This window comes from the organism of the source record quoted next, unplaced genomic scaffold (genome assembly GCF_019419815.1).
Source record: "Pyrus x bretschneideri cultivar Hongxiangsu unplaced genomic scaffold, Pyrus_bretschneideri_v1 Contig21, whole genome shotgun sequence".
In the NCBI taxonomy this organism is placed as follows: domain Eukaryota; kingdom Viridiplantae; phylum Streptophyta; class Magnoliopsida; order Rosales; family Rosaceae; genus Pyrus; species Pyrus x bretschneideri.
This window is the reverse complement of record NW_025999513.1, coordinates 6,710,910-6,726,723: the sequence shown is the minus strand read 5'-3', so window position 1 is coordinate 6,726,723 and position 15,814 is coordinate 6,710,910. Positions and strand designations below refer to the sequence as shown.

Sequence of the window (15,814 nt, the reverse complement as noted above, 5' to 3'; positions counted from 1 at the left end):
CTTCCAAATGCCTATATAAACATAGCATCTATAGACCACTGAGATATCAGAAGAGTAATATAATATCTCCATAACAATAGCTGATTCTCAGACTTCTCTTTTCCCCCTCGAGATAGCTCTTTTAATTTGTTCCCCAAATGGCACGGTTGGCCTTTGTGCTAGCTTGTGCTCTAGCTCTATTGGCTTCCTCAGTAGCCTCTGGTGCAATTGTTGAGCACTCGTTCAGTGTAAGTCTTGCCTCAATTTTGGTAACACTCGTTAATGTTTCTAGAATGGCTAAAAGCAATACATCTGATTCAATTTAACAAAAATAATTTAAGTACTTTTGGGTCATTGAAGAGGTTTTCAGAGACAATTTCGAAGAGTCCTTTGGGAATCTTATTTTCTCATGCATATTTCCTCACCAAATGTTTGAATGTTTCCTTTGAATAATAGTAGTCATGACACTTTTTTTTCATTATTTTCAGGTGAACAACCTGACTGTTACCCGATTGTGCCAAAATCAATCGATTACTGCAGTGAATGAGAGTTATCCTGGACCAACCATATATGCACGAGATGGAGACACAGTTATCATCCATGTTTTAAATAAGTCGCCCTATAACATTAGTATTCACTGGTAAACACAAATTATCTAAAACCATTTAACAACCCCTAAGGGGAATGTTGAGTTATGTTTTGTTCACATTGTATAGTTTCTTTCTTAATGTAGGCATGGAGTCTTTCAGCTTCTGAGTGCATGGGCAGATGGGCCAACATACGTAACTCAATGTCCTATACCCCCCGGACAAAGCTACACTTACAAATTTAATATCACTGGACAAGAAGGCACCCTTTGGTGGCATGCCCACATTTCGTGGCTCCGTGCAACTGTCCACGGAGCGCTTATAATACACCCAAAAGCCGGTCGATCCTTCCCCTTTCCCAAGCCCGCCAAAGAATTTCCCATCATATTAGGTAATTAACGATTAAACTATACCATTCAACTTGTTTAACGTTAATCTTAATACGTACTTCAAATGGTAAATTTGATGACTAATTATATATTAACTGTTTGATGGAATTGCAGGAGATTGGTACAATGGCAATGTGGTCGACATTGAGCGAGAAGGCCTATCCAAAGGAATAGCTCCTAACCTTTCAAATGCTTACACCATCAATGGACTTCCCGGCAATCTCTACGGCTGCTCCTCAAATCGTATGTAACCATGCATGCATGCATACTCATAAATTTATTAATTTAGTTTATATGTCATTTTTACATGGTGAATATTAACAAATTGACATCAAATTATCAGAAACATATCAACTCAGAGTGGTGAGAGGAAAGACTTACCTGCTACGCCTAATCAATGCTGCACTAAATACCCAGCTCTTCTTCAAGATAGCCAACCACAACATGACAGTTGTTGCCATCGACGCCGCTTACACGACTCCTTATGTCACAGACGTGGTGGTTATTGCACCCGGTCAGACCACCGACGTTCTCGTCAAATTCAATCAACTTAATGGATCTTATTACATGGCCGCCACTCCCTACGCTAGTGCTGACGATATCGTCGCCTTTGATAACTCAACAACCAGAGGCATCATCGTCTACAAGGGCTACAAGTCATCAACCCCCATTATGCCCCCCATGCCCAACCCTCACGACACGCCGTTGGCCAACAAGTTCTTCACCAATCTCACCGGCCTCCCTGATGGGCCCCATTGGGTCCCGGTCCCACGCAAAGTGGATGAGCACATGTTCGTGACAATCGGTGTTAACTTGGCGATGTGTCCCGAAAATGCCACGTGTCAAGGTTTATTCAATGACCGATTGTCCGCGAGCATGAACAACCAATCATTCATGGTCCAGACCAATACATCCATGCTGGAAGCACATTTTAACAATGCGAGCAGGGTTTATACCAGAGATTTTCCTAGCGAGCCTCCGGTCAAGTTTGACTACACAGACACGAACCTTAGCCTCGACCTATCCCTGATATTTGCGCCAAAATCAACCAAGGTCAAGACGCTAAAGTTCAATTCGACAGTACAATTGGTGTTTCAGAACACAGCGTTTTTGGTCTTCGAGAACCACCCGATGCATCTGCATGGCTTCAATTTCCATGTATTGGCACAAGGGTTTGGAAATTATGACCCAATTAATGACCCCAAAAAATTTAACTTCGTTAATCCGCAAGTACGCAACACAATTGGTGTGCCGGTCGGAGGATGGGCTGTGATCAGGTTTCAAGCAAATAATCCTGGTTAGTTTTCTTAATCATCTCATTAATTAAGTTTCTTTGTATTTTAAATATGTTATAAATAATTAAGTTTTGATTATTTGTTTTAAATTATTGTTTCAGGTATCTGGTACCTGCATTGTCATTTAGACGTTCATTTGCCGTGGGGGCTAGCCATGGCTTTTGAGGTTGAAAATGGAGGGACGCCAGAATCTACTTTGCCTCCACCACCACTTGATCTACCCAAATGTTAGAAGTTGTTTGGAAGATACCTCAAAATATTGTTTCATTTTGTATTCTTGAAATTACAATAACGAGGTCAATTTCATTCATTTGGTTACAAGTGAATCACCTTGTAATAAACCTTGTGACAAAATGTATTGTATAAGTTGGTCATCATTGTTTGACTAAAATCAAAATAAATTATAAAATATTAATAATTGAGGTGTCTGTTAGGTTACAGTAATGTTATTTTTACCATATTTTTATATCACATTTATATACTAACTTATGTGGCATCTGATATGAACAGACACATCATTTAAATTAATCAGAATTCTATTTAAATTAAAAACCATTTAATAAACCAATAATTAAAAAAAAAAAGTTGAAATTAAATGGTGATTGTGGCATACAGGAGTCCTCTTCCTTTCCCGTTTAATCCTGCTTCTTCTCTCATTTCTTCTTCCATGCCAGTTCTTTCACGTCATATTTTTTTCACCCAGTTTTTTTTCCTTCCCCGTTTAATCCTGCTTCTTCTCCCATTTCTTCTTCCACGCTAGTTCTTTCATGTCATTTTTTTTTCACCCAGTTTTTTTCACATTAGTGTGGACTACCAATGATCGGATTTTCAGGGTTTGGCTCGGTGGCGTTGAGCTTCTCAGGAGCTACACGGCTGAGTCAACGCAGAATGGGATTGTTTGGAGTGTCAAGAAGGACGTCACAAGGTACTATTCTTTGCTTCAGAACAATCAAATTATCTTGGGAATTTGGTAGATAAAACATGCACAGGGATTTACCATGTGAATATTAGCATCCATTTTTACCCTGCTGAGAAAAATTTAAATTATAACTATGAGCAAAATTTGGGAAATTTGGATTCTGGGTACCAGTATTGGGCGGATTTGATCTTGCCCATTTCGAGAAATCTGCCTTTGAATGATGGGTTGTGGTTTGAAATCCATTATTCGACCGATACACAGTTGAAGGAATTTAAGATTCCACAGAATGCTTATAGGGCTGTGTTGGAGGTATATGTTTCATTTCATGAGAATGATGAGTTTTGGTATTCAAATGCTCCGAATGAGTACATTGCTGTAAACAATCTTAGAGGTACACCTGGAAACGGGCCTTTTAGGGAGGTTGTGGTGAGTTTAGATGGTAAGGTTGTTGGTGCAATCTGGCTTTTTACTGTGATTTCACTGGATGGTTCAATCCCCTCCTGTGGAGTCCAATCACTGTGAATGGCTCGTACAATCTCCCTTCTTATGATATTGAAATCACGTCCTTTTTAGGGAAGATATTGGATGGGAAGAGCCACAAGTTTGGTTTTAGTGTCACAAATGCGTTGAATGTTTGGTGTGTTGACGCGAATTTGCATCTTTGGTTGGACAAGCGGAGCACAAAAACTGAAGGAGGGCTTTCGGAGCATAGTAGCTTGCCCCTTGTTGTTTCATTGGTTTTGGATTTCAAGGGTTTAAATGGCACATTTTTGACAAGGGTCGGCAGGTCTGTGTCATCGACTGGATGGGTGAAGTCCTCCTATGGGAATATCACAACTGATGCAACTCAAGACCTCCATTATAGTAATACAATGGTCATCAAGAATGATGGCAATACGCAGATAGTGAATCAGACAATCCATTTCAACGACACAGTTCATATCAGGCCGCCATCCTCCATTATCCACTCAATGTCATCAAACAAAAAATTTCCTCTTTACTTGTACATTGACTTCTTGGAACAAGCAAAAGAAACATATAAGTACATTAGAAATGTCGAATTGGGATTTCTGTTATGCATAGTATATGTCGACCGTCTGCCTTGGCTTAGGTGGTAACTAGAAAATGTGCCCACGCTTCGTTGCAGGGATTGAATGTGTTAGTTGCAACATAACAAAGCTTCATCCAATACTTTTGAATATTTTGACTAATTGATTGAAAAGAAAACAGAACAAATATGGCTCCAAATGTCTTGACTCTTGTAAATATGCCATCTGTTTACTGAAGAACTGTCGAGCTCCTGAGGAGACTACATTACCATTTGTACAATCCTAAAGACACGAATATGAATTGCAAGCACAATGTAAATCACTCCGCTTTCTATACAACAAAAATTAGAAGAGTAACATGTCTGCATACTGGCTGCTGTTACAAAATATTTGAAATGCATTGAACTCTATGTTTAGAAGAAATATGATCTAAATCCACAAAAACTCAAACTGCATAAAGAAATTGCTTTCATTTTTTGCTTCCATTGCTTAGTTGAGCTCCTGGTCATCATTTCCTCTTGAAGTAGACCTTTGCATATTGTACATACTATAACCTCCATTCCAGTATGTGCATTGTTGACCCTAAATAAAGAGAAAGAAAAAACCCCATAAGAACTACAGATATAGCATTATACTCTATGATGTAAATAAATATTTAATTAATAACAACAACAAAATTATATGCAACCTCTCAATGTTTACCTGGACATAATTTCCATGCATAATAGGATAACTTATATTTCCAATCTCAGACTCTTTGTACAACGGGTTTGGATGACCTCCTTGACTGAGCCCCAATAACAAAGCCATGTTTTCCTACAATAGGTAATATTTGTTCAATAGCTAACACAAAAGCAATTCAAATATATCAATAAGACAAAATGCACAACTTACATTAGTAAGGGGGAAAATAGGATATTGGTTGGCAAGCATGCAAATTTGAACTCCTTGTGTAAGATGAGAATGCTAAATCCCAAAGAATAAAAGTAATTACAATTACAAAGAGTAAGGAATGGCAATTCTAATTGCTAAACCCGATAACCGTGGATAACCGTACAAATGGATTAGATTTGGATATGAAAATTCGGGTATGGTATGGATATGAGGAAAAACCATGAACTTTATTCGGTTATGGATTTGGATATGATTATAGGGGTCCACAATCTGTATCCGTCCCTGAATCCGACCCATTATATATATATATATATATACACACACTTGATATATAATATAATTTTATTCAATTTACCGAACCCTCCTTATACTAATTCATTATGCATGCATCAACTTATCAGTTATATAAAACAAATATGTTTGTTACGTGTGTTCCTTCCTCATCTGTATTGTCCTTATGAGATGTAATATTTTTCTGTCGTTTTTGTCTTCTTTTGATTCGTACAGGTTGCATTAGGCAAATCCAACTCATAAGTGATCGCGAATAGCACCATTATTCACATGATTGTAGCATTAAAGTGTATATTATGATTACACCTAGTCCTGTCGTACATGTCGCATTAGGCGACTCCGACTCGAGTGCTAGCATAGGTTGATGAGCATCATTTCAGTCGTACAGGTCGTGTTAGGCGACTCCAACTTGTGTGCTAGCATAGATTGTTTGAGCACCTGATTTTACTTATATTACTGTGAAATTTTGTGATTTTGGATATCCTGCCCTTAGTTACGAGATATTGTGTCGTAATGAATTCTTGAGATTTTGCAGGCTACGGTAAGTATTTTTATACTATACATAGTAAGTATATTTTGGAAACTATACTTGTTTTACGGCGAGGGGTTACAATGTTTTCAAAAACGTTTTTATAAAACTTTATTTCAGACCCACTCACCCTTATTTTTCGCCTCTCCAGGTTTTAGCTGCTAAACTTTTGTATCGACGAGGATTCTTAGAAAATCTCAGTATAGGTGGCTACCTTTGAGGGTATAATCCTTATCCTACCTTACTGTACTTTACTTATGTTTTGTCATCACGTGTGAAATGGGTTCATTTCCACTTACAACGCACTCTTATATTTAGGCACTTTTAGGTTTAAATTTATTCACATTTCCACATCACTACACTTTATGACTTCATCACCCTCCTGGTGTCAGCTAACACAGCTCGATTCGGAGTCCAGGTGGACATTCCGGGTCGGGGTGTGTAGCAAAACTAGCCCTTTATCCCATCAAAATAAAAAATAAAAAAACATTCACCTCTATAAAATATACTTCAATAAATGTTTACTTATCATGAGAAGGAATAATGATATGAAGGATTAGAGATGAGATAAACATCCCCTATCTTGATAATCTCATTACCTTGATTTTCCGGCACGAGATACCTTCACTTTTTTTTTTTTTTTTTTTTTTTTTTTTTTTAAATTCCTTACTTATTAGTAAACAGATTAATGAGAATGTTGACAAAAAAAAAAATGATGAGAATCATAATCGTTTTTTTCAAATTGTTAATTTTAAATAAACAGAATCATATTCATTCATTCTTTCACTCGTTATAATTGGGTAAAAGAATCAAGATAGAGATTAGGGTGGAGGAGGTACTGTGTACCAGTGGAAGGACTTCATGGGCTCAACGAGGTTGACCAGGTTGGCATAGGATTCGATGAGTTGCTCGATCTGGGTCTCTGAAGTTCCTTCTTTGAACTTTGCCATCAGAACATTCTTTAACTCTCCTCCCTTTGCTTCCTCCATCTCCCAAACTTCTCTGATCATTTGTTTTGATCTAATCCTTTTTCAACTCACCATTCCTGCTACAATTTAACTTTGTTTTTTGTCTCCTCCAAATAAAAAATAAAATAGATTTTGTTTTGGTCTGCTTGTATGTATATTAAATGCATCAACTTAATAATTTAAGAGCACTTCGTACTGTAAAATTTGATGTGACAAATGTTTGATTGATATTAATATGAACGTTATTTTACTATTAAGTAAGACATTGACCTGGTTCATAAGGTCTAATTAGGCCTAATCCTATTTAGGCACAAACTTGACATTGTGCCATTGGCTCCGCTGGGGAAAAATTTCTAGGTACGCCACTTGACTACACGATGTTCTTACGTTGTGAAGGTGTCATGAAATACATGCATTCCCAACTTAAATTACACTCATCTTTCAACATTTAAATGCATGTTTTTTTTTTTAAAAATATTATTATTATTATTATTAAGGGGTAGTGCATGGTTTAAAATTATTACAATAATTAAGGTAATTGAAAAATTTTGAACCCAAGATGCATGTGTAGAACCCAACATCTTATTCACAAGAGATTTTTTTAATGTGTCAGTAACATAGATACACCAAATGTCACAATACAAGTGATTGGATACTTAAAAAAAAAAAAAAATTAACACTTGTATTATGAGACTTTATGTACTGTTTATGTTCTCGGCATGCTGAAAATTGTCTCCTGTCTATTGAACTACCTGTATTTAAACTCGTGAAACTCCAACGTGTAACCGTGCCAGAATGACATTTAGTCCACTTATTCAAATTTTACCTGTATTAATGTATCCAATTACTACAATGTTAACAATTGGCTGTACACACCGACTCTCACCAAAATGCTTGACTGCATTTAATTACGAATTACCAATTTGCAAAAACTGCCGCTTTGCTTTTAAATTACAAGACAAAATTAGACCTCACGTGAAGAATCAGTATTTTTCATATTTTTCTTACTCACCAAGGAAACGTTACCTCCCATTAATCACTATATAAACAACTCACACTTTCAACACTTTAGAAACCCTCAAAGAAATGAGAAAAATGTGTTCTTCAGTTTGTAACCCTAGCTCCATTTGCATTCTGCTAATCTCTTTCTTGATCATGACTCCTTCTCAGGCATTTGATCTGAATTCTATTTGCAAACAATCCATGAACCCGTCATTCTGTTCTCTGCTCTTAAGTTCGAATCCCCGCGTGACTGAGGCACTTCTTCGCAGCCTGGCCGGTGTCACCGTAGATTTGGGATATTCCAATACTACAGCCACTAGAGATCACATAGTAAAGTGGAAGAACCGGACGGACAATCCGGCGTTGCGGCTGAGGTACACATCTTGTGCCGGAAATTACAACGAGGCCGTTGCAAATTTCAAGGAGGCCAAGGAGAAAGCGAAGGTTGGTGACTACAATGGTGTGAGAAATGCAGCAGCTGGTGCCTTGGGAGAGTTCAATGGGTGTTCAGAGAACTTTAAGCAGCCACCATCTGAACCAACAAGTCTCTGGCAAGATACTAAGGATTTGCTAAATCTTTCTAGTATTATATTAATTGTTTCTAATACTTTGCTTCACAAATGATTTATGTTTCCTTTGATCTCATGGATGTCGAGTTCGGTTACTTTTAATGAAAGAATTCTCTATATGTCTTGTTTTTACTTATAGACTTTCAATTTGAGTTGTGTATTGAACAGTACTGTACATCTAAGAATCTCTTCTTTTTTATTAGTGAAAACGATCCGATTCCCTCACCATAAAACACAAAAATAGAAGATTAAACTTTCGGATTCATGGAAAAAGACTTTGATTTACAGTCAAGTGAAACATAAGACAATCAGAATTCAGATCCTATCTTACCATGGGACGAATAATGTACTTCTTCGGCGTTGGTGGCTGATAAACGCTCTATCAAAATTTCAAAAGTTACTCGGAAACCAACTCCTCAAGGGCAATGTTTGGTGCTTAGAATTGCATTAGATAACTCACAGGATTCAAGGTATGTGTTAAAGTAAGAAAGGACGGTCAAATTCCAAGTTTTGTCCAAGTTAAAGGAATTAGATCGATTCCATTCTTGCAATTTCGCAGTTGGCCTCCATTTCTTCATGCGTCACTTGCCTGAAGTACAATGAGTTGTCCAATCCAATCCAATAGAATCTGAGGCACCAAATGCGTTACAAATCTCCCTCTCCCCATCTCTCCTCTGATGCTCTAACATAATGCTATGGAGGGAGTCAGCATAGAAGAGGTTAAAGACATTATTAGTAGGGTTTAACTGACTATTAAACCAATTCAATAGCATCAACACGAATACAAAGCAATGCAGTGAAAAATTGAGGCAAAACCAATGACTTAGAAAACATTATCTCCTCTCTTTCATTATTTCATTCTACATAGGGCTTGTAAATCAGGTGAAACAGACCTGAATCAAACTCTTACATAGAAAATTAAGTTCCACTCGGAGAAATAGGACGATATATGACACCCGGGATAGTCCTTCCGATTTAAACACTTACTGCAGTTGGTTTGTAATCGATCACAATGACTTTCTCCACATGTGAAAGGAACAAATTTGCAAAGTCAACATGGGCAGGATGAGCTACGTACTCTGCAACACCCTCCGTGCTCTCAAAGGTCGACTCAAAGATATGAGTGAAACCTTGATTCAGGTTCTCAGAGCTCACGTCCTTTCCCCTGATCACAAAAACATGAACCAAATACTTACATCATTAACAGAAACTTGTCTAACTCAGGAGAACGCTAGTTGAATTTACCACTCGTTCGACAGCTTTAAGGGAAGGGGGAATTGCAGCAGTGATGTCCATCTCTTTGATGATAATACTATACGACCTCGTTTGGTCTAGAGGACTGAATTTACGTGTTTGTCCATTCAAATCCAATCCAAGAAGCCAAACGAGGCCTATATTTAATACAAGCAACTCTAGTGTGATATGCCAAATGTGAAAACAGTGAACCTTATCTTACCAATTTGAGTTTTTGGCAAACATATCCACCCAATAAAATTAACTCTTTTCAAGAGAAAAACTGCAACTTTAACCAATAGCTGAAGCGTTAACCCCCTTCAAGCATCAAATTTTGACTAAAGCTGCACCCTTTGGAGAAACGGCAGCTAAATTTTGCCTAAAAATCTAGGATTTGAGGACCCATCAGACTCCCACAGTCAAATCAGCACCAAAAACTCTGTATTGACCAGACTGGGGAAAAGCTAGTCTAAATCAAAGATCAAATTGCAATAAATATCAGGTAAAAAATGCATCAGGATTCAATTCTTTGAATTCCAAGCAGGAACAAGAAGAAGAATTGAAGTTAAACACAAAACATTATCATTTAACAGATATTACAAGTAACTTGGATGATTACCACTTGAAAGATTTCATGGGTTCGATGAGGTTGACGAGGTTGGCGAAATCTTTGATGATTTCTTCGATCTTATTCTCTGCGATTCCGTCTTTGAACTTTGCTAGCACTACATGCATTACCACTCCCTTTGCTTCCTCCATCTCTCTCTCTCTCTCTCTCGCCAAACCTCGTATTGTATTGTACATGTATTGTAAAGAAAACGACGTGTCGTGTGATTGTGTGGACTTAACGTTCTTTTACATTCATGTATTAACATTAGTCACCTACTTAAATTATTCAAATTTCCCTAAATTAGGATGAACATTATATCGTTTCCATAGACAGTTTGACATGTTACATTTGTAGAATATGATCCGAACAATTAAGTATATAGAATTTTATTTGATTATACAGTTAAAATTGCGCCAACGACATGTTTAAACTACACCGACAATATATTTGAACTGCATCAACAATATGTTTGAACTGCGTCAACAATATGTCTGATAAGATCAATTACCTCCAAAATACGAAGGTTTGAGTATTTTGTGACATAATAACTAAAAAACCATGGAAAATTGGGTTTAGTATTGAGGAGGGGTGGACACTAGACAGGTTAAATTGCATAAAAAATGATCCTTGAGAGTGAAGGTATGCAGATTTGGTCTTCATAAGGCCCTTGGTTAGGCCGCACCTTTTTCAATGGCATCATGCAAGCAGTGTAAAATCAGATAGAACACAGTGTTCTGTTACAAAGCTAATGAAGTTCCAATCAGTGCAATAATAGGCATGATTTCGACAGTTCTTGTTCCGATTTATATACCAACTGTAGGTGATTTATACTCAAACACGTAGATTTTGTCCAAATGCGAATCGAAAAGAGTTTGCAAAATCAACATGAGCAGGATGAGCTATGTACTTTGCAACAGCCTCCACGCTCTCAAAGGTAGACTCAAAGACAGGACCAATGAGTCATTCAGACTGAGTTGAAAACTTTCGGTTGCGATGGATTGGAAGAGATAGGAGAATTTGGTTTTAGCGGGCTTAGCTTATCAGCAGGTTCTCAATGCCCACTAGCTTTCCTCAGATTACGAAACATTAACAAACAAAATGGATTGAGAAGTTATGCTACTAATGCTTGACACACAAATTAGCAGCAACTTCTCTGAATTCCTGGAAAACTTTGGTTAAGTGTGGGTGAGAAAATTCTTCAGCCATACACGAACAAAGACGATAAATTTGTGTCAAATAGTCTATAAAAAAAACTAGGGAAGTATTTCGGGTAAAAGATTGACGTTTAAGTCAGATATTCAGCTCTTTGATCTTACATGTATTATCTGCTTAGGATGATACAATCAACTACGTGTGTGATATATTGTCAAGATTTCAAAGAGACGTGTCAGAATATACATTATATTTTATTCTTCAACCTGTTTCAAGCATAAAAATTTCGTCAAATTTGTGCTTTCCCAAAAAAAGGCAGCTAAACTTGCCAAAAGAATTAGCGTTTTGAGGACCCATCAGTTGCTCAAGAACCAATCATATAACTTATATGCTGGGATTTTTGGCCGCTAAATTCTTTGGTTAAGGATTTAATAAACAAGATTTAAAGGACAGAAATATAGGGGTATAGGATATACCGAAACATATATTAGAATTTTCGAGAGTGGAAGAAGTCGGTATTATTGAAAGACTTTATGGGTTCGATGTGATTGACGAGGTTGGCATAGCTTTTGATGAGTTCTTCAATCTTACTCTGCGATTCCTTGTTCGAATTTTGCTAGAAATACATGCTTCACCACTCCCTTTGCTTCCTCCATCTCTCTCTCTCTCTCTCTCTCTCTCTCTCTCTCTCTCTGTGGTTTTTTCCCTTTCTTAGTCAACTGCCAATCATTTCACAATTATTGCAACCATTCCTTGTTTAATTAAGTGAACCTACCAAATGAAATATAAAAATTAATAAACGGTGTATAAAAGTAAAAATAAGTGTGTAGATAACACCACTTACTATTTTATTCGCAAACTCGGTTCACACTACAAACACAACCCATATATATATATATAGAGTATTAATAGGTGTAGTTTCCTACACTATACAAGTTGGTATAGCTATATAGTTCTTACATATAGGTGTGGAACGGCGTCACATTAAACCCCATAACCAGTTGATCAAGCTGCAGATGGTACACTTCTTTGGTCATCATCGTCAGTCCCAGATAATGCGGAATTAAAGGGTGGAAGCTTCACATGCTCCTCAGCCTTCACCACACGACCATCATTCTTGTAATCCAGTGAAGTGTCATCATAAATGTCCCACCACCACTTCACCAGCATCTTTATGTCTTCCCTCTCCATATGCTTTTCCTTTCCTGTGTATCTCCATGGCTTTGATCCCTACATCCCACTCAATTTAATCAAACTTCGGTTTTGCATCATATACTCATACTTATGTTGTTAGATTGTGAATTTAAAGTGTTTATTATGGAAAAATTGGACTAGATAAATGATCCACAATCTCATATGAGAACATTTCCTTCTGAATTATTTAGGCAATCTTTGTATGTGGCTGTAAATTTGAAGTTCTGTTTTGGCAAAAATCAACTTCATCCACCATCAAGATTCACTATCTAATTACATTTCCTCACTCATAACAAAAATTGAATGATATTTAAGTGATCAGTTTAATGATTTATTTTGGTAAATCCAACTTCATGACTGATCGAGATTCATAGTCTAATTAGAGAATATTTCTGTATTCGTAATGAAAATTGAATGATGTTTAATTGATCTATGCATAGATGAGTTACGGTTATAACATACCGCAGCACAGTAATGCACAACCTTCACTTTGTCAAGGTCCACATTCTCAGGGTGGCGCCACAACATAGCCAAAACAAGATTGTATATAGGTGGGATAGGACTGTATATGTCCTTGAAGAACATGTTCAAAAAGTCCTGCATATGATCATCAAAATTAATTTTCAAATCGAATCGATCGCACACAATTATAATTTTTTTCCTTCAAAAAACCCCAAAATGTCTTGCGTTTGTGGCCCAATTAAGTGCAATATCAACACAGAAATATAAACAGATTATCTTGTTACCTGCTCGGCGAACGAGGAAGGAGGGGTAACTTCAAGGGTCTCTAGCAGATCACGGTAAGTTAGAACACAAGGCTCAAAGACAAACATGCCCGCATTGAAGTAAGGTGGTGGTGGTGAACCCAACTCGGCCGGCCACTGCACCTTCTTAGGGCACTGCTGGCAGTATCCAATCTTGTACTGTGGAGACGCACTCCATGTCTTCTCACAAAAGCAATCCATCACAGCATAAAAACTGCCCTCAGGCATGTCGAAAAGGTGATCAATGTTATCAAACACCTGAATGTCTCCATCCAAGTATATCATCTTCTCATACTCCATAAACTACAAGTTGATACACATAATCAAATTAGTTTACACATATGGTAGATAGTTGCATGATTGAAATGCATTTACGACTTGTAAATCATTTAAATTAGGAAAAGTATTCTCTTTTGCCTCACCATACAATTTCATATGTTGCGCTTATAGAATATAATCTGAACCACTAATTATGTAACATTTTGATTAAACATATGGCTTAAACTGCACCAACAATATGTATAAACTAACTGCTTAAACTACACCGACAAATAAACTGACTTCTTAAACTACATCAACAATCTATTTAAATTATATTGATAATATGTTAAATTGTACAAAAGATATGATAAACTGCACCGACAATAAGTTAAATATGCCTAAATTGCACTGACAATACGTTAAATATGCTTAAAATGCAATGACATGCACCCACAACATGTTTAACTGCATCGACAATATGTTTAAATTGCACCGACAATATGTTAAACATGCTTAAACTACATCAACAACATGTTTAAACTCCACCAATAACATGTTTAAACTCTACCAACAACATGTTTAACTGCACCGACAATATGTTAAACATTCTTAAATTGTACTGACTATGTTAAACATGCTTAATTACTTCACCGACAACATGTTAAACATGCTTACTTTACCGACAATCAATTTAAACTACACCGACAACACAATTACACCAACAATTTATTTCATTGCACAAACAAACATGTTTAAGCTGCATATATTTGACGAGAGAATACTACCTCCCAAATACGAAGCTTGGAGTAGTTGATGACATAATAAGCCATGGCAAATTGGGTTTGGTTTTCAGGAGGGTAGACAGGCTCAATTGCATGAACAATGCATCCTTGAGACTGAAGAATCTGAAGGTGGTCCTCAGGAACATCAGGCAGAACAGCCACCACAAGAGGATATGCAGATTTGGCCTTCCTTAGGCCCTTGGCTAGGCCAACTACACCTTTCCAATAGTCTCCATTGCCAGCCAAGAAGGTCACATAGGCCCTCTTTGAACCGTTTGTCTCTGCAGGTGACATATTTGGACAAAAGTTGGGCAAGAGATTACAGAGAATTTGAGAAGATTATTAGAAGTAGAGAACAAGAAAATTAGATGTTGAGGAGTAGTAGTAGTTATCAGTTTATATAGAGGCATGAACGAAAAGCATGTGTATGCGGTGGCATGAATATGGGAGAATTGCCAAGGGTGGAAAGTTTCATTGAAGTAAATGATTCTTCGTAATCTTTCTAAATTTTGCAACAATATGGTGTTATGAATTCATTTTATTGTCTACTATTTTTTTATTACAAACGATATTCTATACCAATCTATTTTAAAGAGTAAGAGAATTTGAAGTCAAGTTGTAATGAGTTAAAGAAAGAAAACCTAACCACTAGGACAGTCCCCTTCTTAATTACTTCGACAACTCATTTTCTAACACATAAACTTGTAACATGACATAACAATAATATATGATGCTTATGAGGCTTAATTTTTCCTGTTTGAGCTCAATACTCAACCCACAACATATTAACGATTTGATATTTGGCAAATACATGATAGTATCAACTATGTATATGTACTGAAAGTCAGTATCCACAGCAGATATTCTTTATGTTCTAACATAAACGACACAAATTGTTATTTATGTTAATTTTTTTAAACAAAACGATAGCGATTTATTGATGATTAGGAAGGAAATTTTCAAATTAAATATCATGAGTGTGATTTGGAGGTACTTCAAACTAAAAAGTCATCTAAAAAAAGCTGACTTGTCCGATCTATTTGTGTCAGACCGTAGGGCATGAGTAATACGAAAACCAGAGAGAAATACAACATGGCATGCAAATTCAGAAGCCATATGTCATGCATGCAAATATCATCAAATAAAACAATTTTCATATATCAAAGAATATTGCTCTTATTAGACGTAAGCATGCACAATCTGTATATACATTTTTTTATCCTCTTTATCTTTTACTTCTCTTTTCTTTGGTGAGAAATGAAATTAAAGCCGATCGTATTTCTGATCCTCGATCGATATAGGATGTACATTGGTTTAAATTATAGAGATTTTCTTGATCTCGGACAT

At 36.7% G+C, this 15,814-nt stretch overlaps 4 protein-coding genes and 2 pseudogenes across 4 annotated transcripts; 3 read left to right on the top strand and 3 right to left on the bottom strand.

The window, feature by feature from the left end:
- Window positions 1–2,683, top strand: LOC103938691 (laccase-7). The gene is made up of 6 exons (XM_009348720.3): window positions 1–227; window positions 468–619; window positions 713–957; window positions 1,070–1,198; window positions 1,299–2,252; window positions 2,352–2,683. The coding sequence occupies exons 1-6, from the start codon at window positions 138–140 to the stop codon at window positions 2,480–2,482; spliced, it is 1,701 nt and encodes a 566-aa protein (XP_009346995.2). The 5' UTR covers window positions 1–137; the 3' UTR covers window positions 2,483–2,683.
- Window positions 2,684–2,876: 193 nt separating this feature from the next.
- Window positions 2,877–4,287, top strand: LOC125477390 (annotated as a pseudogene).
- Window positions 4,288–7,302: 3,015 nt separating this feature from the next.
- LOC125477343 (pectinesterase inhibitor) lies at window positions 7,303–8,603 on the top strand. Its single transcript, XM_048584352.1, has one exon. The coding sequence runs from the start codon at window positions 7,987–7,989 to the stop codon at window positions 8,524–8,526; it is 540 nt and encodes a 179-aa protein (XP_048440309.1). The 5' UTR covers window positions 7,303–7,986; the 3' UTR covers window positions 8,527–8,603.
- A 687-nt stretch (window positions 8,604–9,290) lies between these two features.
- Window positions 9,291–10,489, bottom strand: LOC125477344 (stress-response A/B barrel domain-containing protein HS1-like). The gene is made up of 2 exons (XM_048584353.1): window positions 10,324–10,489; window positions 9,291–9,636 (listed from the first exon to the last, which is right to left on the bottom strand). Exons 1-2 carry the CDS (start codon window positions 10,461–10,463, stop codon window positions 9,447–9,449), a joined length of 330 nt encoding a protein of 109 aa, XP_048440310.1. The 5' UTR covers window positions 10,464–10,489; the 3' UTR covers window positions 9,291–9,446.
- Window positions 10,490–11,117: 628 nt separating this feature from the next.
- LOC125477367 lies at window positions 11,118–12,122 on the bottom strand (annotated as a pseudogene).
- Window positions 12,123–12,306: 184 nt separating this feature from the next.
- Window positions 12,307–14,796, bottom strand: LOC125477473 (galactinol synthase 2-like). Its single transcript, XM_048584620.1, has 4 exons — window positions 14,471–14,796; window positions 13,407–13,727; window positions 13,123–13,257; window positions 12,307–12,696 (listed from the first exon to the last, which is right to left on the bottom strand). The coding sequence occupies exons 1-4, from the start codon at window positions 14,759–14,761 to the stop codon at window positions 12,472–12,474; spliced, it is 972 nt and encodes a 323-aa protein (XP_048440577.1). The 5' UTR covers window positions 14,762–14,796; the 3' UTR covers window positions 12,307–12,471.
- Window positions 14,797–15,814: the final 1,018 nt, after the last annotated feature.